Source organism: Epinephelus moara, chromosome 11 (genome assembly GCF_006386435.1).
Source record: "Epinephelus moara isolate mb chromosome 11, YSFRI_EMoa_1.0, whole genome shotgun sequence".
Taxonomy (NCBI): domain Eukaryota; kingdom Metazoa; phylum Chordata; class Actinopteri; order Perciformes; family Serranidae; genus Epinephelus; species Epinephelus moara.
In genome coordinates this window covers 21,548,855-21,571,916 of record NC_065516.1, presented here as the reverse complement: position 1 = coordinate 21,571,916, position 23,062 = coordinate 21,548,855, and the positions used below count along the sequence as shown (strand labels likewise).

The window sequence follows — 23,062 nt, the reverse complement described above, 5'->3', positions numbered from 1 at the left end:
TTTTGCAGATTATTATGATGTCACAGTAATGATAACCTATGACCTTTTGGATATAAAATGTCACCACTTATCCTTTTAGACATTTGTGTAAAGTTTGGTCACAATTAAAGTATGAAATCTTGAGTAATAGCCAAAAACATGTTTTGAGAGGTCACAGTGACCTTGACCTTTGACCTTCTACCACCAAATTCTAATCAGTTTCTCTTCTTCAGTCTATGTAGACAATTGTGCCATATTTGAAGAAATTCCATCAACGTGTTTGTGAGGTATCATGTTCACGAGAATGTGACGGATGCAGGGTCAAAGTGCCCTTTGACCACCAAAATCTGATCAGTTGACTTTTCAGTCCATGTGGATGTTTGGGCCAAATTTAGTGAAATACCATGCTCACGAGAATAAGACAGATGCAAGGTCACATTCACCTTGACCATTGATCTATGGCCAATAATATATAATCAGTTCATCTTTGAGTCCAAGTGGATGTTTGTGCCAAATTTGAAGAAATTCCATCAGGCCAGTCTTGAGATGTGTTCACAAGAATGGGATGGACAGACAACCTGAAAACATATTGCCCCCGGCAATGGCTATTGCCAGTGTGGAGGCATATAAACAGTCATGCAGTTGTTCACCACTGCCTATTTACCTACAATTCCTAATAGAGTGGACTGAGTTACTTTCGTGTCTCTGATAGGCCCAGTGTGCCAATTTGTTTTATCATCCTGACTTCCTTCTTCATAAAAAAGATGATGGGTTTCTAAAAAGGATATTAGACAATCATATTATCATACCACATCTTTTACAGCACAAGGACTTGTCACTTATAGCAGCGCCGCTGAACCCTAAAGTCAACTGACAACTATTTACGTATCCGACAAAACCTGACTCAACTGTCTACTTGGAAAGACCTTGTCCCGCCGTCCCCATAGCATCTGGCTGCTGTCCACAATCTGACACAGTTGCAGTACGGTGGAGGATAAAGGAGGCAGGCATATCTGTGAGAGAGATGAGGACAGAAGTGTGATGGAGATCACTGTTCAGTTTTTATCTGTGCCCCCCTGCAGCTGCTGCTGTCCTACAGTGCCACAGACTGCAATCTACAGGGAGACCTTGGGAACACCCCGGTTATACTTGCCTGCTCCATCAATAACTGTGAGGCTCTCAGCACTTTGGTATGTACAAGAGTGATGCATTCAGACTCATGTTTTCATCCTGCTGCACTGTCTTCCTGCACCACCCAGTAAAGGATAACTGTCCATCTGTACAGCACAGATTATGTAGCTGTTCTTTATACTGTCTGCCAGCCCTCTGCAGCTTTGTCTCTGACAAGAGAATTGTCTCTTGTTTGTCTTTCTCTCCATCCATTCTTCTATCTGTCAAAGTTAAATCATGGAGCCCGGCTCTGCCAACAGAACAAGCTTGGCCATTTCCCCATGCATGCAGCCGCCTTCGCAGGTGCACAGAAAGCCATGGAAGTGATCTTGAAGGCCGGTATGACAAAAAGATTGATCTATCATCAAAAATTTAAAGTGCTGACAAAAATGAAAAAGTTTTTACAAGGCCAAACAGCACATTAAACTGATAGATAAGAGGAGAGTTCACCTCAGCCCCCGGAGACATTCAGCAGAATGTGCTACTTTGTACACAGGCCAGATGCCACACGCTGACAGTGTGTTTATCCGCAGTGGGAGGTCTGCTTGGCAAATCTTCTGTTGCTGGAGAAAGGTTTAGTCAGAGCACAAAATATTTATGACATTTCTGTAATTGCTCAGCAAGGGAATTAATGGGTATTCACATTCTTGTGCTGTTTGGTAATTTACACAGACAGCCCACCATAAATGGACACAATTACTCATAACTTCCTTCCGCTGAAAATAACAAAGAACCCTAATATTACAGCCAAAGAGGGAAGGTACTAAATGAGAGCCCTGCAATTGAAATTCGCTTGAAAGCTTGTCAGTGATATAAAACAAACAAGCTTATACCAACAAGCATTAAAACCTTCGTGGTGAGCCTTATATGTATTCAGCCCATCAGTCACAGTTGAAACAGTTGATTTAATTCTCTGCTGGCAGGAGAGAAGTTAGGCCACCAAGCCGAAGTCCACATCAACTATTTAGACAAGTCCAAGAGCAGCCCGCTGCATCTGGCCGTACGTGGGGGGAATATCGAGACCATCCGTCTCTGCATCGCCACTGGGGCCAGAATTGACCAGCAACAGGTACTGACATCACGAATCAAAAGAACAAACAAAACATGTGAATCTCTGCACTGCGTTTTCCATAAATCTACAAACTGGCTGTCAAGAAGGGCGCACATTCATTTGGTTGTCGCCACTGTTTTGTCAACCACAAAAGCCTAATTGCTCTCCAGCTGTCTATTCCATGCTTTGTCAGATTTGCATTGTGTTTTAGTGTCGATCTCATTTGCCTACACCTGTAAAGCATTTGCCGCAGTAAAGGGTCTCTGTACTGTGAGAGCACGTCAGACTTATCCCACCCATCTGGGAGTGATCGTTATGTCTCGCTCTGGGGTAGTGGCCAGAGCTACAGCAGGAATAGGGAGCACAGTAATAACTTGGCTTGGCTAAATTGATACAAATTACCTCCACTTACACTGTGGAGCTGAGAGGAGCGATCACTGGTCTCCTCCTGCCAGTCCTGGTTATCTCATTATAGGCTTGTGTTACAGCCCCCAGTGTTCAGCCAGTAAGTCCGGGAGATACTTTGCTAATGTTACACTGGGGGAGCGTACAATATGTATGTGTGTAAGTGTGCATGCATGCATACTAATTGCTGTGTGTTTTTACATTCTGCTCTGTCTAACTCAGTGTGTCAAAGCGTCTCTGCGTGGAGCAGACATAATTTGTGTTTGCAGAGCTTGTGAATATTCATTACATTGATTCAGAATTCATCAGTCATAATGAAACTGTGTTTGTTGCTGCTCAGAATGACAGGTCCACACCGCTTCATTTGGCCTGCACCCAGGGTGCTACTGAGGTTGTCAAACTGATGCTGTCCTCTTTTGACCAAGTGGAAGACATCATCAACCTAACTGACGGGGCGTGTCAGACCCCCCTGCACAGGTGGGCATTTGTTTTGATATTATACATTTATTTTGACAAGCTGGTCTTTATAGCTGAGCTTAGAGCTTTCCATTTATGACTTACAGGAATAGTTTGACAAATATACCTGTTTGTTTTCGTGCAGAGAGTTAGCTCGATAACATAGGTCAGAGTTCTGCACTGGATCAGGTACCTGCAGGTAGAGCCCTGCGTGGCACTGTTTTCCCAATCCCGCTCCTGTTGGATTTCTGATCATTACCGCCCACTCCCGCAGAGTCAGCTCCCTCCTCCATCTGCAAACAGTCTGACCATACATGTCCACCAATAGACTAAACACCATGATTATCAATAGAGAATTTACTGAGGGAAAGATATGCTTACCTGTCATATATAAATTATGTTCTAGTGCAGTGGCTCCCAACTGGTCCGGCCATGGGGTCCAAATTTCTACTACTCATTACTTTAAGGTCCACACAGTTTAATATATGCAGTGTCAAACTTGCATTTGGCCATGTCATTGAGCTACTTTGCTGTCCCTGCCAAATATCTGTTGGTTAGTCACTCACTCAAAGCAGGAAGCGGCGCTTCAAATTAAAAGCTCTGCACCGGAAATTCACTGTACTTCAATATAAAGTGTGTTTTTTACAAAGCTGACATGTTTGTGAATTCCTTGCGGCCCATTCTGAATGGACCCGCAACCCACTTTGGGACCACGACCCACCAGTTGGGAACCACTGTTCTAGTGCATAATTACCATCATAATTACAATCACTTTGGTGTCTCTGGGAATCAAAGAAATTCCATAACAATTCCGATTTGCCTTGCTTTTCTTTCGTATTCTAATGTGCTGCTTTTATCCTCTTTCCCACTTATTTCATTGACGTCTCCATCAGTAAGTAATCTATGGGACCCGCAACTTTTTTTCTTTCTTTTTTTTTTTGACCGCCTGCTCCCACCTGCAGCAACAATTAAAGCGCCTCTTCACCAAAAAATTTGTGCTGGATCCTGCGGGACTCTCAGGATCCTAATCCCAATGCATTCCTCTACCTGCAGGTATCCACTGAATATTCCCAAAAAATGTAAAATGGGTAAAAGAATAAAAAGATTACTAGAAATAAAATACAGAAATTAAAAAAAAATGACTAAATGAGTGCCAGGAGTGGTGAGAACAAAAGTAATCACAGCTTTCCAAGCTGGCTTTGTGGATTCTCAGCGACGTCTGCCTGATCTGACAACTGGCAGACTAAAATATGCAGAGGATGTTTGACAAATATCTAACTGACTGATAGAAATAGTGCACTACTATGGATATGTGGATGCATGATTACCGGAAAATCAGTTACCTTTGTGTGACTTAACATCACATCAACAACAACTGGGGCCGACTAAGTAAGTGCTTTGTACATCTGGATGGGACAGGACATCAGGCAAAATAGCAAAACTGCAAAAGGTTGTGTTTAACCCTATGGGTCCTAGGCCTTTTGGGGGTATTTTTACTGCCTTCACTTTTAAGCTCATATCACAGTCATTATAAAGGCTACATACATCTTGGTTTTCTTTTCAGGACAATCTGGGCTAACCAGATTTGCCATCATTCCATGTCCTCCTATGTGCCTGTATTTTATATTAATTTTTATATCAATGAAAAAAACAAATCCGTATGACTAAATTCTTACATTTTACATGTATCTCACCATAGCAAGTTGGAAGTTGACATATTTTGTTCAGATTAACAGGGATCCCTCGGGTCATGGAAAACCTGAAAAAGTCATGGAATTTCACAATCACGTTTTACAGGCCTGGAATAGTCATGAAATTAGTAAAAAAAATAATCATTTAAAGTTTTGGAAAAGTCATGGAAATTTTTGTTTTGTGTAATGAAATTGTAACAGTAATCTTTCGTGGCTGACCCTCCACGTAATGGAAAATTCATTTTCTAAAGCTGATGATGTAATGTTGCTCTAATATGTGTCGATTTGTGACGTTTTGCTTACCATCACATAGGTTTTTCAATTTTCCTGCCATGTTCCACCTCTCTCTTCACGAATGCTCGCTAGCTGAAATTATGTTTCAGTAGAGATTGAATCTGATACATTAGAAAAACGCTGGATAAGTGGGACAAGGGGACAAAATGCTGTTAACAGTCCTTGAAAAGTCATTAAATAGTTTTGAAATTTTGTCCATGAAAATGTGTGGGAACCCTGAATTATACAAATGAGATAAAACACATTAATTAGTGAGCTTTAGAGGTGCTGGAGGTGGATTTTGGTACCTCTGGCCAGAGCTAGGCTAGCTGTTTTCCCATTTCCAGTCTCTATGCTAAGATAATCTATCCAACTGCTGGCTGTGCTGTATTCAGAAATACTTTATATGATTAAAATTCCACAAGTCATTTAAGTCATTCTTTGAATAATAAACATTGTTTAAACCAAACTATTCATAAACAAGCCCCTTTATGTAGATGTGTAATATCTGTGGTCACTGCCTCAGCTGCTTACTCACACGGTGTACAGATCAATCCATCTGCATAGTATCAGCACTATAACACTGTGACAAACAAGAGGAACACAGATATGAAACCCTTGGGTATGGCTGGCGGGCTAATGGGCTTTAATTAGGGCCAATAATAACGATATGAATACATAATAAAGATGCTTGCCACATTGATTTTATCTAAAAGCTATTTGCGTTGGCACAGGCAGCAGCAGAGAGCAGAGTAAGACCTTATACAAAGACAGAGGGAGGGAGGATAGATCGCTGTGAGTATACGTAGAATGTCACCAGAATACCAGGAATTGGTTCTTTAAGTGCGTCATTGAAGTGAGCCGTTACAATCCAGGAGATAAAAGATGTAACCGCCGAGGAAAATCCGGTTGTTATATCATGCTATGACAAGGCAGAATTAGAATTAGATCGTCCTTACTTAACATCTCACGGTATTGACTCACATGTCGTGTGTGCGGTGTGACTGGTTTACGACATCTGTGTTTACTTTTCCAGGGCTACAATATTCGACCACACAGAGCTGGCAAAGTACCTCATTTCTTTGGTAAATAAGGCACACACACACACACACACACACACACACACACACACACACACACACACACACACAAACACACACAAACACAGCCAACAGCTGCTACTCACAGGACGTTCCCTACATTAATAACAGGGACTTTGTTATAAATCTCCTGCCTTGAGTGCAAAAATTGCATTAAAGTCAGCAAAACTGCTTTTTTATGTCTTAAATGCTCCATTTGTGCAAATTAAAAGGCAAATCATCAACTTTTCCATCTGTGCTGAGGGCTGTCCTCACTGCTCCTTGGATTCAATTGGGTCACCTGGCCATTATACTATGTTTGCAAGTTCAAACACACCTTGTCTTAGTAAATGTTGAGGGTGCTACCCATTGTTTGTAGACCATCTGTCACCATCTGTTGCACCTCATCGACCGTTTTAACAGAAGTGCGTTGCCAGGAGAAAGCCAGGGGTCCAAGTTTATCTCCTGTCAACTCATTCTGTAAGCAAACACAGCAACAGGAAATAAACTTGTACACACTGAGCATGTTTGTCTTTGAAATCATGAAATGGCCTGCAGACACTGACATCACTTGGCACCACATGGAAGCTAATTGGTTTGAGATTTGGCTCTGTGTTTGGTTTTAATATGCTGGAAAAACCAACCAATCAGGGCAGTAAAGAGATAACTCTTCAAGTGCTTTCATACCTGCCCTGTTTGGTTCAGTTTCATCGAACTCAAGTTCATTTGCCCCCTTAGTACGGTTCGTTTGGGCAGGTGTGAACACAGCAATCACACTCAGGTGCTCACCAAAACAACCTGACCAAGACCTTCTTGAAAAGGTGATCTGGGTCCGGTTACAAACGAACTCTGTGGCGGTTCGTTTGTGGTGAGAACGTGTTCCGACCTCGATCCGAACCAACAGCTGTCACATGACACATTGTTTGGGTTAAACATGAGCATGTTACAGTCCTGGACACAGTTGGGTAAGGGTTACTTTAAAAGTAATCAAATTAATTTACTGCATTACTCCCTGAGTAAAGTAACTCAAGTACTTTTAAAATACTTCCAACGTTACTCCCTGAGAAAAGTAATTCAAGCACTTTTGAGTATTCTACATTTCCTATTGGGCAATGAACCACAGGGCGCTAAGCCTACATTTTTTTGTCTCCAAAATTAAAGTTATGGACCACTTGCCCTTCACTGAGATCCAATTCTCCCATCACAGCCGTCACTTTGACCAGTAGAAACACACAACGATCTGCTGCCGTAGACAACTGTATGTACTGTAATATTTCCTCTAGGGATGTTACCACACAGAGCAAAAGGGGGAAATGATGGTGTGAAACAGCAGAGGCACTTTGTCAACCCGCTGAGTACTGCCATTAGCATCAAGCTAGCAGACAATGTTACGTCCTCATAATGGAGACTGACATAAAGTAATAACATTAACAAATAGTGGCGGGGCTTTTACTCGCCACAACTGCAGAGGCTCCCAGCTTCATCTGAAACTGACTGACGGCAATTATGCAACTTAGTAACAAATTGAGTCCCTGATTCAGACCAAAGCAAGACAACTCTAGGTCTGTTGTTTTTAATTATTGTATATTTCAAAATCATTCACATTTTAACTTCTCAAAAATACAACGTTGCTTCTTGTCCCCTTCCTCGTCGGATGTTTCCATCTTTGCCTATTAGATAAAAATGTACTAATTTATGTCACTAAACAAGATTTTGATGTCCATTTTTATGCTTATTTAACTGACAGCTCTTTAAGCCCAGCTCGCCCCTTAGCAACTGTTGCTATGTCTACCAAGTTTTGATTAGCTCAAGCTAGCAGGCTAATAAGGTTAATGTTAGCTGAATGAGCTGCTTGAGAACATTGCATATTGCTGACTTTTTAGCATCCTCATCATGTACAAGAGAAGAGGAAAATAGCAAAGTTCTTGTACTGCAGAGTAGAGTAGTGCTAACATTCAAAGTATTTCACTATGTCAGCGGACTAGTGCATTTGTTTGTGAATGCTGTTTCCGATAATGTCCGCTTGAGTTGCTGGAGTCTAAACTTCTCCAAATTTAGCAAGATAGAGCTGCTAACGATAGCTAACATCTGTTTCTGTTTAACTTCTATTTCATTTATTTATCGGCTGGTAGATGTGCTAGTTGCGAATGGGGGTTTTTCTCAACAGAATCTGTAGCTCAAGAAAATGATTTAATGATATGCACCTTTGCTTTGGAAGTAACTTCCTAATTGGACTTGATGCAGACAAGCCAGCATGCAGCAAACATCAGATTGTTTTGGTGTTTTCAAATGAAGATGTTCCCTGGCTCTACTTTGGCAAAGCTGTTGCTTAGACTTGCTCAGGGATCAGCTGGCTCTCTGAATGTGGTTGTCGCTTATAGTATCTGGACACTTTCTTGTGCTCCGTTCGCCAGAGTTCGCTTGTTCTCTGTATGTTAGGAGGACGCGTATCACTTGGTTAGCCTACAGCTGGAGCAAGGACATCAATAAAGTCTAACTTAATTATAGCAGACAAACACACTGTTTAATCCATTCTTTACACTTCTGCTGTTGTATTTTCCCGTGCCTTGTTATGGCTGCTCTGCTTGAAAATCTTAAAAATCAATATCCAAAATTTATCTAATGTTCATTTCATTATCCGTGAAATTGTGCAAGTGACACATGCCACACTACATGCTTCACATCACACATCTGATGTGACATTATGGGAAACTCCGGGAGCTTTATTTGCTCTGTAAAACAGCACCCTGCTCCTGGTTTGTTCAGTAAAACAGTGCACAGTGCTCTCTCCATGCAAACTCCACTCAGGTTTAACAAACACGTGAAATGCAGCATAGAATTTAATACACTGCTAATTTTCCACAGTCTCATTTGTTTGGAATAATTGCAGCAGTGTGTGTTAAAATTAATGCGGTAATTAATGAGGTCATTTTAAGCTTTTAGTACACTGTTTCCTCAGGGTGCAGACCTTAACAGCATTGATTGTAAAGGACACTCTCCCTTGCTGTTGGCTACGAGCTGTGGAGCGTGGAAAACTGTGGCTCTGCTCCTGTCCAAAGGTGAGTACTGTACCTCACCCCAGCAATGCTCATATTATTTATAAAATGCCGGATAATGAAGGTTGTACATGTGCATATGTTTAAATCTTTTAGGGGCACATGTAAATGTGAAAGACAGATGTGGTTGCAACTTCCTTCACCTGGCCATTCTCCAGCCGAAGGGTCTGAAAAACCTGCCAGAGGAAATACTGCAGGTAGCCTCAATCAATACAGCCTGTTTGTGACTCATCAAATGCACTGCATGCTGCTTAGACAAAGATGTCATTAAGATTGGAATTTAATTACTGCAATGTCCTTGATCAATTTGCCTTGAGCATGTATTCAAGGCCCGGATGATGAAGTTCATTATACTCTCACTAAGCCAGATGATCCTTTAAAACATTGTAAGCTTTACCTAAAGCTACAGTGATGGCTTCACAATGAGCCACAGAGGAAGGCTGATAGATTTACACTTGGTAGTTGTTTACAGGGTATGAATGGAGTCTCTCTGTACCTGTGTCCAAATATTATTATTTATATAATCTCAGCATGTGTATGAGTGTCGGTGTACACTCACCAGTCACTTTATTAGGTACACCAAATCCATCATGCGAATCTCTTAATTTAAGAAACCAGTTTGAGATGATTTGAGCTTTGTGACATGGTGCGTTATCCTGCTGGAAGTAGCCATCAGAAGATGGGTACACTGTGGTCATAAAGGGATGGACACGGTCAGCAACAATACTCAGGTAGGCTGTGGTGTTTAAACCATGCTCAGTTGGTACTAAGGGGCCCAAAGTGTGCCGAGAAAATATCCCCCACACCATTACACCACCACCAGCAGCCTGAACCGTTGATACAAGGCAGGATGGATCCATGCTTTCATGTTGTTTACACCAAATTCTGACCCTACCATCTGAATGTGGCAGCAGAAATCCAGACTCATCAGACCAGGCAATGTTTCTCCAATCTTCTATTGTCCAGTTTTGGTGAGCCTGTGTCAACTGTAGCCTCAGTTTCCTGTTGTTAGCTGACAGGAGTGGCACCTGTGTGGTCTTCTGCTGCTGTAGCCCATCTGCTTCAAGGTTGGACGTGTTGTTGGTTCAGAGATGGTCTTCTGCAGACCTTGGTTGTAACCAGTGGTTATTTGAGTTACTGTTGCCTTTCTATCATCTTGAACCAGTCTGGCCATTCTCCTCTGACCTCTGGCATCAATGAGGCATTTTAGCCCAGAGAACTGCAGCTCACTGGATATTGTCTCTTTTTGGGACCATCCTCTGTAAACCCTAGAGATGGTTGTGTGTGAAAATCCCAGTAGATCAGCAGTTTCTGAAATACTCAGACCAGCCCGTCTGGCACCAACAACCATGCCACGTTCAAAGACACTTAAATCCCCTTTCTTCCCCATTCTGATGCTCAGTTTGAACTTCAGCAGGTCGTCTTGAGCATGTCTACATGCCTACATACATTGAGTTGCTGCCTCATGATTGGCTGATTAGCTATTTGTGTTAAAGAGCAGTTGAACAGGTGTACTTTATAAAGTGGCTGGTTAGTGTATGTGTATGTGCATAACTGTAGCCATGGTAAAAGTTATATACAGTATGTGCCCTTTATGTTGCTGCAGCAAACTTTGGTCTTTTGCATTTGTGCTTTGTTTAATACACAAATTAATAATACATTGTAATGTCTGAGTACATAAATGTGTTTGTAATGTGTCTAACTTCAGACGAGCAGTGTGAAGGCACTGCTGAGCTGTGAGGATAATGAGGGCTGCACGCCACTGCACTACGCCTGCAGACTGGGTATCCATGACTCTGTGAAGAACATGCTGGGCCTCTCGGGGCAGGTCGGCCTCAAATGCAAGTCCAAGGACAAGAAGTCTGCCCTGCACTTTGCTGCCCAGTGAGTTCGATTGGTCCCCGAGGGCATGACTTTCCATACCATTGGATTAAACAATGCTGATTTGACCTGAATTTCACTTGAAGTTGCTCCAAGTTTGCAAATTTGATCAAAGAAGTGCCAGGAATGTCACTGCTGTTGACATTGACAAGTTTGGCATGCAGTGTATATACTTTATTTTATTTCTGTATATTTTGTTGTTTTAAAGCTACAACAATCAATTTGCAGAGAAGCAGCAAACACAGAAGAATTTCATACTTTTTATGCTGGGGAAAACAGCTTTATTATAAAGGGGGGAAGGGTAGCTACATATCTTCCTTGTCTTTAAATCCCAGTAGTTACTCTGAAACAAATGTTGTCTATTGATCAATGATACCACAAGAGTATAAAATATTAATCAAAAATGGCTCCTCAGAGGACTTTGAGTTATGATCTTCCTTAAGCCAAGACTTTTATCTATGTAATTGAACAAAAGTGGTCAGATGAAAAATGAACAGTGTGCCTACATTTATTCAGGTCAGCTTTATTTATATGTAGCTCATTTCATTCACAATTAAATGCAACACAAAGTGCTTCACATTTTACATTTAAAACTGTCTCCTCGCTGCTCCGTTGTTTTAATCTGTCAGGCCATTTCTGTGCTCGGAAGCCTTTTGATGATTAATGGCTGTGACATACCTATTATACAGTGACCCAAAGGAGCTGTCACAAGAATAGAATTCAATTAGCAATGCATGTGAGAAGAAATGTCACTAATAGAGTGAAATGAGCAGACATTCAACAACATTGTTATCGATTTTTCTATCATGTACATCTATGTCATTAGAATTAGAGGGCAAATGAAGGCCGCACAATGATATCATACACTAACTCTTACAGACACCTCATTCGCTTTCCCCACTGGTCCTACTGCACCGACACAAAGTGCTGCTGACCTTCTTTAAAAGGTTCAGAGACAAAGAAAGATCATGGCAAGCCAGTGTGTCACTTCTGTTTATGTCCTCTCGGAGCTTGCAGCACCATCAGACATTAACATTCCCCGACAGTTTTTGACAATATTTTACCAACAGGTTCAAGACCTGCAACAGCAGTTTTAAGTGTTTTTGAGCAAGATACTCAATCGCCAAGATAAACTGTGCTGTAACTGCCCTTGAATCTCTTGCTTTGCTGTGCTGTGGTCCTTGCACAGAAAGCATTTCTATTTCAGAGATCAACAGATCAGAGCAGTGAAAAAAAAGTTCCACCATAACGTACTGCCTCTCCTCATCCCTCTCTTCTTTAAGGTATGGGCGCATCAATACGTGTCAGAGATTACTGGAGACCATCACAGACTCTCGTCTGCTAAATGAAGGTGACGAGCGAGGCCTGACACCACTCCATTTGGCTTCAAAAGAGGGGCACACCAAGGTGGTACAACTGTTGCTGCGCAAAGGAGCTCTCTTTCACTGGTAAACATGTGTGCATACAGGGACAAACATTAAACGTACAAACTGTAAATACAAAAGCATGATGTGATAACCTGTCATCTATGTTCTGTTTAGCTATACTTACCAACCCACAGTTGTTGCAATGTCATCAGGAGCGATAGATGGATGAAGTAAAGATAACTGGTTAATGCAGATTACTGTATAGGCGCTTAGACTCTACAGCAGGGATACTCAACTTGCCTTGCCCAGGGACCACTTTTGCAAAATGACAAGAGGCAGCAAATGCCCATAGGTTAGGTGTACGCAGGGGTGTTTCTAGGATTTAAGGACATTCATGTTATGGCACTTCGATTTTGGACCAAAAAGCAAGCACAACCTGGACACAGAGAAAGGTTTAGGACAGTTTATTGTGAAATGTTGCTGGAGGGCTGAAGACTTGGCTGAGGCAATCAGGAGTCTGGCTGAGTGGGGCAGACAGAAGAATTGATGGCCGAACAATCTGATTGGGTAGCAAGGGACTGAGACGAAGCGGGTCATGGTAGATTCTCTGGTGGAGTAGGTATGGAGAATCTGAGACAGAGAAAACAAATTAGCCGATGCCCAAAAAACACCAAAAAAGCAAACCAGCAAAAAATTCACAGAAAGATGGCCGTGATGTCTGTACCACATGGGAGACTGAATGATCTGGCAGGGTCTGTAAGTCTGAGCCAGGGTTTTGTACAGTGGTGGCTTAATTGGTGGATGAGGTGCAGGTGAGTAGGAACAGCAGCTGCAGAGGATCAGGTGGATTGGCAGGAGGAGGGAACCAACAGTCCACACCCAGGAACACACAGAGACAGACAAACATGAAACACCAGGGAGGGGAAACAACAGGAAAGACAAGGAAAGGGATAGTCAAAGCCAAACTTTGACAATTCGGGGCTTAGCATGGACCTCTGTTGGCAGGTTCCAGGGATCCTCCTTGACACATTTTTGATACACAAGCTCTATTTTGATGTTTTTTATGCACTCTGGTACCTTCTTTCCATTACAGGTACAAAAATCCCCAATGTGAATCAGTGTATCTTAATTGTAAATTAGAAAATGGTTTGGGGGGCCACCTGGCACCCTATTGTGGGTTAGATTTGGCCCATAAACTGAGTATCACTGCTCTACAGGGAGATTTTGTAATCGAGGGGCATCTGCCCTGAGCAGCAGATAAATCTCCCCATGGGGTCAGGACACTGGTGGTGGCTGATGAGCCTGATGAAGCTGATGAGTCTGCAAAGACTAGAAGGTGATGGGGAGGTGACGGGTGTGCACAACTGCAGTTTAGACATAATAAAGACAGAAAGAGAATCCGTAGCAAGATGATAAGCTACCGATGGTGTGTTGCTGTGCTATTGGTTAAATGTGATCAGCTGATTGTACAGCTGATCTGATAGGTCCAGACAATAACAGCCAGAAATTGTGACTGAGCATGTGTGTGAGGAGTAGATGGTCCGAGAAATAAATGAAAGACCTAAACATGCAAAAGTATAGTCTTCCTGAATGAGCTTTAATTAGTTGGTCATGTCTTTAAAATAATTTTACAAGTCAGAAGTTAAAGAACAACACTGTGGTCAATAACGTTGTTGCTAGAGCTTTGACCTCTTCAGACTTTCTATCTTCTCATGGCACCTCAGAAGTAGGTGAAGTTGTGCGTGAGATCTCTACTCTGCTTTGCTTCTTGCTTACAGTGATTACAAGGGGTGGAGTTGTCTGCACCATGCTGCATCTGCAGGATACACACAAACTATGGATATTCTGCTGTCAGCCAATCCCAAGTTACTGGATAAAACAGATGAAGATGGGGTATAAATTATTAATATTCAAAAAAAGTTCAACATTATCCAAATCCTTGACTCATTTTTGACCTATTTGTAACGACAATTCTGAGACTATATGTTTATTTCTACAGTTTGTGAATAGTTAACAGAATTCAGTATATATTCAGGTGTTTTCCAAGCATTGCAGCACTAATAACTACAAGTAGCACTGAACACATCACACATCAAAGTTCTACAATGAATGCAGAGTATTGTCTCCTGTTACATGCTGATATACCAGAGCACTGCCCTCCACATCGCAGCAAGAGAGGGACACGTGGCTGCAGTCAAGCTGATGCTGGCTCGGGGAGCAGAACTCACCTTAAACAAGAATGACACGTCGTTCCTCCACGAAGCTCTGCAGAACGGGAGAAAAGATGTGGTCAATGCTGTAATTGACAGTGACAGGTATGATATTAATATAAGTGTCTATTCCAGAGAGGAATAAAAGTCAAGTAAAAGCAAAAGACTCAGCTTAAAGGTACAGTTCATCTCAAAAATTAAAAAGACATATTATTCTTTTTACATGCAGTGACATTTATCAGTCTAAATTGTTTTACTATGGGTTGCCAAATGTTGGAGATACTGGCTGTAGAGATGTCTGCTTTCTCTCTCTTATGGAACTAGATAGGACTCAGCTTGTGGTGGTCAAAGTGCTAAAAAAATATATTTAAAAAAACTCTTCCCTTTACTTGTGAGGGATTTAATGGTCCATCCCTCCCAACCCTCACCTATGGTCATGAGCTCTGGGTAGTGACAGAAAAAATGAGATCATGGATACAAGTGGCCAAAATGAGTTTCCTCCAAGGGGTGTCTGGGCTCAGCCTTAGAGATAGGGTAAGGAGCTTGGAATAGAGTTGCTGCTCCTTCGTGTCGAAAGGGGTCAGTTAAGGTGGTTCGAGCATCTGATCAGGATGCCTCCTGGGCGCCTCCCGTTAGAGGTGTTCCAGGCATGTCCCACTGGTAGGAGGCCCCAGGGCAGACCCAGAACACGTTGGAGGGATTACATATCTAATCTGGGCTGGGAACACCTTGGGATCCCCCAGGAGGAGCTGAAAAGCATTGCTTGGTAGAGGTACATCTGGGGTGCTTTGCTTGGCCTGCTGGCCCCGCAACCCGGCCTCAGATAAGCGGATGAAAATGGATGGAATGGATGGACTATTCTTACCAACAAACTACATCTATAAACCGTATCACCACACAGCAGGAAGCTTGCATCTACTCATGGACGAGAGGCTCGAGCTCATGACAGCACGAGATGTAAACATTAATTTGTGCTCCTTAGCTGAGCTGTAACGTCAGCTAGCTCAGTGGTGCTAGGTGAGCTAGCAGTAGATGCACGCTTCCTTCTTCGCGGTGATATGGCCAGTGGGTGTAATTCTACAGAAAGAAAATAGTTCCTACAAGGAACTGCTCGCAACAAGGTCTGTGGATTATCCTGAGGTCATGATTTCTGGAAAGAGACAGAGTTTTTCAAATGTACTTTTTGGCGCTTTGAGCACCACAAGCTGAGTGCCATCTAGTTCCATTATATTTAAGAGAAGGCAGACATTGCTGCAGCTGATATTTCAAACACTCAGCAACTCACACCAAAACAATTTAGACTGATAAATAGAACTACAGGTTAAAGGAAAAATATGTATTTTTTATTTTGGTGGTTTCATTCATCATTCAAATTCTGGGAGTAGTAGTGCAGGTTGCTGTTTGAGAAGTACCACTGGGCACCACCAAGGTTCCAAAGTCTTAAGTTGTAGTGACATTAAGATTCATTTGTGCTTTACTTTTTCCAGATCTACTGAGGCTTTGAGCCTGTTCACCCCCAGCTCTGGCCAGCGAAGTCCCATACTAGACATGATTGAGTTTCTGCCCGAGACCTACAAGGTTTGCCACAGGCAAAGAAAAAAAAAGTCCTCATAAGATGTCTCTCTCTGCAATTTGCTGTCAGTTCTAGTTTAGCATTCAGCAAGTGTAAAGCCCTTTGATTCTCTGTCACTGTGTGTCTCTGCTTTCTTCAATAGCACCTGTTGGACTGCTGTGTGACAGAATCGGATGATGATCACAACAGTCCTGACTATCATGTAACTCACCAACAAGTTGCATTATAAAAACAGTACTGTACAGAGCAGATGCCAGGCAAAAAAATTAACAATATTTTACGTGTTGTAGATTGAATATAATTTCGCATGGCTCCAAGTTCCCCTTTCAAAGAGGATCAAAATGAGGATTCAGCCACTAGCTGCACTCAACGTAAGCAACTTTAATTTTGTTTCTCAAATATGGTTTTATATCAGTGAAATGCAAGTGTTCTACTTCCCTATGACTGATGAGTATTAAAGTTAGATTGCTGTCACACATCAGCATCTGATGAGGCTCTGTAGGCTCACCACTCACCTTTATATATCCAGGGGCACACATTTTACATGTACTGTACAGGCTCATGTGATCAGGATTAGGATATTCATCCATAAGGGACAGTGGTGACACTTTTCTGCAGTAAGAGTTCCAGCTATATAGCCAAGGTTTGTGGCTTTGTCAGATTGTTATTCCTCTGGCTGCCATGAAAGGTTACAAAAGAACATATCCCAGCTGTCACTGCCCTCCAGGGAGAGAGGCCTAAGAGCAGCAGGCTAGCAAACTGCAGTGTGGAAAGGGCGAGGCCCACTGCTCGGTGCAGACTGTGGATCAGTCTTTCTCCTCAACCCCGACGAGGGGCCACTTGGAAATGAGCTGTGAGGTCAAGCTGCTGCTTTCCTGTTAACACCACCATACATACATGTTTATGAACAAGCTGCTAAATGTGGTCCCAGTGGTCAACACCTTTTATCAGGCAGAGCTGTTACCTGTCAGCAGTGGATAAATCAGGGGACAGCTTATAGGAAGATGAGACAGGGTCACAATGTCAGCTCATCACTGAGTGATAGGCATGTGTGACAGGGGATTTCTGTCTTCTTTAAAGGCGTGAGCTAGCTAAGCCTATGCACAGAATAAAAAATGTTTTAACATTTTGTCAACATACATCTATGGCCTGGCCCCTTTTTCTCTAAATTCTTGCTGACCTTCAACAGTGATAGTTTGGGCCGGTCCCAAAACCCACACTTCCCCCTAGAAACACCCACTTGCACTTTGTTGTGCACATTCACGTTTAGGCAAGTGGTGTCCCAAAACAGAATTGAGGTAGTGGAAGTGGTTTCAAACACTTAAAACGCCCTAGATTTCAAGAGAGCCCCGACCCACACTTGAAATTTTGCTCAGCAACTTCAGTACGTTTTGGAAAACAATTTGTTACTGTGCGATCGGAATGTAGGCTACACAAACAACAGATGGTTGGACTAGCGTAAACTCATCAGCAACTTGGTTGAACACAGCGTCAAAATATTTAAACAAATCGACATACCCGAACAAAATCGATCAGAACTAGAAGACATCGTAGGGCACTCAATACCAAGTGGAAGATTTAAGGGGTAGAAATGGGACAGGCCCTTGGTCTTGAGTCTCCCTGGCTAGGCTAGCTATAGATTCGAAATCCATAAAAGGAAAAGTTTCAGAGGAAAAAAGATAATTTGATAGTGCATGGGAAGTTTTGTTTGCTTTCACTGCCATCACTTCAAACTTAAGGTACAAAAAGATCACCACCTTGTGACAAAACATGTTGCACAATGTGATTTTGCCAAGTAGGACATGCCCCTGGATCAACATCCCACATCACGTTCCTTGGTCAACATTGCAACCAAGCAATCACAGCCATCTGACATCATCAGTGTGCTGCTCCTGTGCTTCTTTCAAATTTCCTTTGTGCTCTTTAGCGCTAAGCTAGTTTTCCAAATTGAAGTTAATACAATTAAACAAAATCCTCAGTAACATTGAACAAAAACCTTATAAGCTACTGCAGGGTTAGCGAGTTAGCTTGCTAACTAGGTTGGCTATGCTAATGAGCAAACTTGCCAATAGACTACAATATTGTTCAAGGATAAAAGCATTTTTTAAGTTGCAAATTCCTGCAGTTAACACATGTCCCTCCTTTTTTCCATGTTGATCATGGATAGATTTGGTTAGGTTGGATCAACAGTTATCCAGGGTCAATATGGTGATGCTAGCTCTGGATCAACATGAATAAATTATCCAGGATAAAGATGACAACGATGGTCCTGGATCAACAAACTGATCATCCAGGGTCAAAATGACAGTGATGGTCCTGGATCAACACGAGCACTGCAATCTCGCAAAAAAATAGTTTTGAATAAGCTGTTAAAAAGGAGGGGAAAAGTGTCCTTTGCAGGTCTTTGCAACTGTAAAATGCTATTTTCCTCATTCTTAATGTTAATGAACAATAGTTTTGGTCTATTGGCAAGCTTACTTGTTAGCATAGCCAACCTAGTTAGCAAGCTAACTCGCTAACCCTGCACATTGTTCAACACATTAATGACTGCACATTTAGACCTGTTCGGTTTCCTTTCAACATAAAGCTCAAATATATTTTACTATTTTACAGCACCACTTTTTGTTTTTGCTTTTGATAAAAGCTCCATTTTAATGTCATATTTTGTCACAATGCATATAAAGCTAGCATGGCATCAGCTAACTTAGCTGAATTAAAGCACAGCTACTGTAGAAACATTGGATTGGTTGATGCATCACTGTGTTATAAAAATGCTGCAAACTTTGAGTCCATCCACAACGACAGTTGTTGGTGTCACTTTGTAGCTTTGTGTCATTGCCTTCCATTGAAAATGACTTCCAGCCTGTTGCTGTGTTGCTTGTGGTGTGAACACAGCATAAGGAACAACCTACTTCAAGCTCCATAGAATTCATCTGCATGGAAATTCATTTCGTGATATTGGCTATTCTCATTTCACAGTTAATTCAAAATGGGTTAAATCTGCATGAGAATGTTCACAGATATGCTTTAGTGGGTGTGCTAGTCTAATAGGGCTGTGTCACATCATTGAACTATAAAGGTACATTATGTAATCTTTGTTATATGGTCATTCACACAGCAACTTTCACTTCTACTTTAATAACACAGTGGCATGGTATTACAAAACCACCAGCAATCTTATCTACCACCAAATATTAGAAACACTTCCTGGCTGCTGATGTCATCCTATATTATGCCCACAGGAGATGAATAAGATGCACATACTGTACTTTAAATCTTTTAGGCTTTAGCTTTCCAGGCTGTTCTTTACCGCTTGTAGAAAATGTGCCATTATTCTGTAACCCTTTCTGCAGGCGATGGTGCAGTACAACCGCATTGAACTCCTCAACCACCCTGTCTGCAAAAAGTACCTGGCAATGAAGTGGTGCGTATTCAAGAGTGGTTTTTCTCATTCTGACATGTTGTGACTACTAATAAGAATGCAGTAAAGATGATTTGCTCTGCTGAATGCACCAAATACGAATGCATTATTTACCATCATGTCGTTCTCCTAGTAAACCCTCTCTGCTTTTATCCACAGGGTGGCATATGGGAGCACGGCTCATGTGCTCAACATGTTTTTCTACCTGTTAGGCCTGCTGCCCCTCACTCACCTGATGGTGACTCTGAGGCCCAGTCTGAACACCACTGTGGAGGGCACACACAACATCATCATGGTGCACACATCTTTTCTACAGGTACAAATGACAGTGACAATCAGTATTAAAGAAGTTAAACTCCGTTTGCCAAATGTATCAACATTATGATGCAATCCCCCAAGATAAAGTAAATCTCAATACCCTTCATTTTACAGCAAAGTTTGTTCTTGAGCCTCTGTATGGTGATGGTGTTGGTGATGAACGTGTACTCCATAGTGAAGGAAGTGGTGCAGATATCACAACAGGTACTGTAACTCAAGTGTCATTACCTCACATGAAGCATGAGCTCATAAATCTGCTCTGTGTGGACACACCAGCAATCAGGTGTGACGGATGAGCAGGATCGCTGAATGACCATAGTCAGAATGTCACCTCCACACTTTACCTTAGTCATTTGGATTATACCTATAGGACACTTCCACATAGACATGGTATGTAAGTAGTATACAGTTAAAATTTTGTTTTTATGAACATTTGTCTAAGAGTACATCAGGCTAGTTGAGCTGAATTAAAGGAATATTTCACCCCCCAAATGATCATCTGTATATCAGTTGCTCACCAAGTGTTATGTTGAATTTGTAGAGAAAACGTATGTTTTTCTTGCATGCCTCCTGTGAATGAAGAATCCAAAAACAGAGAAAATTCTTGATGAACTGTGGTAAATGGGGCTCATTTAACAACAGCAAAACTGCATCAAAACATCTGTGTGCAAACTCTCACACTACTCCTGCACTATAATCCAAGTCTCATTTATCCAGTCATGTGTTCAGTACTTCACAAACAGAAATCCCTTTTCGATGGGGAACTAAAAGTTAACTTGTCTATGCTCTCGTAAAAGCCGGACTTCTTTGACAAAATAGTAGTTCAGTCAGGAACACTTTCGTCAAAGAAAACTTTATTTCCATTTGCAGTATTATATTTGGCACTATGGCTCTGCTCTGGGGCCTCTCCGCCTTTCATAGGCCTACACAGAAAGCCTCTTCCACACACCTACATAGAAAGCCTAAGGCAGAGAGAGCGCACCTCTCTGCCCTTCCACATGCAAATGAGGACAGCCTGAGGCAGAAAGCAAACCTCTCTGCCCTTCTATGCGCCTACATGGAAAGCCTAAGGCAGGGAGAGCAGCAGCAAAGGCCTCCCAGGAACAGAACAGAGCAGCATCAATGACAAACTGAAATGACATTGATAAGTCAGACACAGCATGAAAAGGAGGAGCTGGAGAGGGGTTGCAAAGCAGCTTGCAGAGGAAGCAGCAACAGTAGGCAGGCCAGAGCAGTTTAAATAGGGCGCCCTGAATGAGATTCACCAATTGGTTGCATAGAAAAGAATCATGTGATCTATCAGCTGACTCCCTTCCATCTATCAGCTGCTCCATCAGTTGATTGGGTGAGCTGATGTAGCTGGGATGTGAGCTGAGCTTGACATTGTGTCCTGCCTGAACTAACGCTAATTTTTACCTTGCTGAACATGGGAGCTGCTGGTTTACTGCTACCGCGATAGGTAGTTTGTTTGTGTTATTGTGTGACTTTGGTGAATCCGAACTAACCCTTTAAAACACCAAAGTCTCACAATAACGCAAACAAATTAATGGATCATACAGCAGCTCCCGTGTTTAGCGAGGTAAAATTAATATTTTTGTCAATAGATAAGTTTCACTCCAAGTTCAGTTTCTGTCAGAAAGGGCTGTCTTTTGAGCAGCATATGACTCAGTTAATGAGACTTGGATTATACATTATTATTTGTAAATGGATGTTTTGATTTAGTTTTGCTGTTGTTAGATGCGGCCCCCTATGACTTCAATTCATCAAGAATTTTCTCATGTTCTGGATTCTTTCCACTGAAGGCAAATGATAAAAAAACGAAGGTTTCTTTACAAATTCACTGTAACAGTAATTAATATACAAATGGTAATGATGTTTGTGGGGGGGTGAAGTATTCCTTTAAATGCCTGCCAGTTGTTGGTCTGTCTAATTATTCCATGTTTGTGATGGGTTTTTATTCTTGTCATTTAAAGCGCTGGAATTACTTCAAGGATTATTCCAACCAGAGTGACTGGTTTTCGGCAGTCTTCTCTCTTCTGTTTATCATTCCCACCATGCTCAATGTAGAGGGTTCTTTACACTGGCAAGCAGGGGCGATGGCAGTTTTATCCTCTTGGATCGGATTTCTCCTTTATCTTCAGAGGTACTGTTCACTCTGACTTAATAGTGCTATTTAAACATAATGTCTTTTTTTATGGCACAGAGGCCAATAACTGGTATAATTTTCTGTTTCTCCAGGTTTGAGGGTGTTGGCATCTATGTGGTAATGTTCTGGGAGATCATGAGGACACTGTTCCGTATCGTGATGCTGTTCTTGTACCTGATGTTAGCATTCAGTTTGGCGTTCCATGCCCTGATGCTCAACCAGGTAAGAGAGCAATAATCAAACCTCATTAAGACTAAAGCTTTGTTATTCTCTAGTGTTTTGTCATCATGAGATGTGGAAATAAGAGCGGAGTTTATACTTTGGATGGATGAAAGGCCATTTTGTTATTAAAATCAAAGGCTTTATCCTCTTGGGAGCATGAATGCACTGTGCTAAGCTAAGCTAACTGGTGGCTGGCGGTAACCTACAGAACAGACATGAGAGTGGTGTCAATTGCCATCTAACTCTCGGCAAGAAAGCGAATAAGCACATTTCCCAAAATGTTGAATGATTCATTCAAAATGATGATGGCAGCAGTAGCGACAAGAGTTTGAGAGACTGACCAAATGGCTAAGTGTGCTTCACACCTGCCCTATTGGGTTCGGTTCAATCAAACTCAAGTTTATTTGCCCCCTAAGTGCAGTTTGTTTGGGCAGGTGTGAACACAGCAATTGCACTCGGGTGCGCACCAAAACAACCGGGCCGAGACCTTGTTTAAGAGGTGGTCTCGGTGCAGTTACAAACAAATGCTGGTGCGGTTCGTTTGTGGTAAGAATGTGTTCCGACCTTGATCCGGACCAACATCCAATGCATCAAAACATTGTTTTCTATTTGGAGCCACGCCTCGTTTTCAAACTGTATGGTTTGACTAAAATGAACAATGACAGCAATATAGTCCACGATGAGCAGCGCTAATCTGGTCTGCTTGTATATGCTGCTGTGAGAGCACGACTCTAGGCAATTATGCAACTTTGTGACAAAATTAG

The 23,062-nt window shown here is 42.0% G+C and overlaps 1 protein-coding gene across 1 annotated transcript in view; it reads left to right on the top strand.

The window, feature by feature from the left end:
- The window catches only part of trpa1b (transient receptor potential cation channel, subfamily A, member 1b), a 31,038-nt gene that overhangs the window by 4,900 nt on the left and 3,076 nt on the right, over positions 1-23,062 (top strand). Inside the window, exons 6-24 of the mRNA XM_050056779.1 lie at positions 1,062-1,169; positions 1,380-1,488; positions 2,073-2,218; positions 2,946-3,082; positions 6,062-6,110; positions 9,064-9,163; positions 9,257-9,357; positions 10,869-11,044; positions 12,325-12,489; positions 14,187-14,301; positions 14,557-14,723; positions 16,106-16,196; positions 16,334-16,393; positions 16,482-16,562; positions 19,545-19,615; positions 19,772-19,928; positions 20,045-20,134; positions 21,904-22,073; positions 22,169-22,298. Of these exons, the coding sequence (XP_049912736.1) occupies positions 1,062-1,169; positions 1,380-1,488; positions 2,073-2,218; positions 2,946-3,082; positions 6,062-6,110; positions 9,064-9,163; positions 9,257-9,357; positions 10,869-11,044; positions 12,325-12,489; positions 14,187-14,301; positions 14,557-14,723; positions 16,106-16,196; positions 16,334-16,393; positions 16,482-16,562; positions 19,545-19,615; positions 19,772-19,928; positions 20,045-20,134; positions 21,904-22,073; positions 22,169-22,298 (2,223 nt within the window). The remainder of the gene's footprint in view (positions 1-1,061; positions 1,170-1,379; positions 1,489-2,072; positions 2,219-2,945; positions 3,083-6,061; positions 6,111-9,063; positions 9,164-9,256; positions 9,358-10,868; positions 11,045-12,324; positions 12,490-14,186; positions 14,302-14,556; positions 14,724-16,105; positions 16,197-16,333; positions 16,394-16,481; positions 16,563-19,544; positions 19,616-19,771; positions 19,929-20,044; positions 20,135-21,903; positions 22,074-22,168; positions 22,299-23,062) is intronic.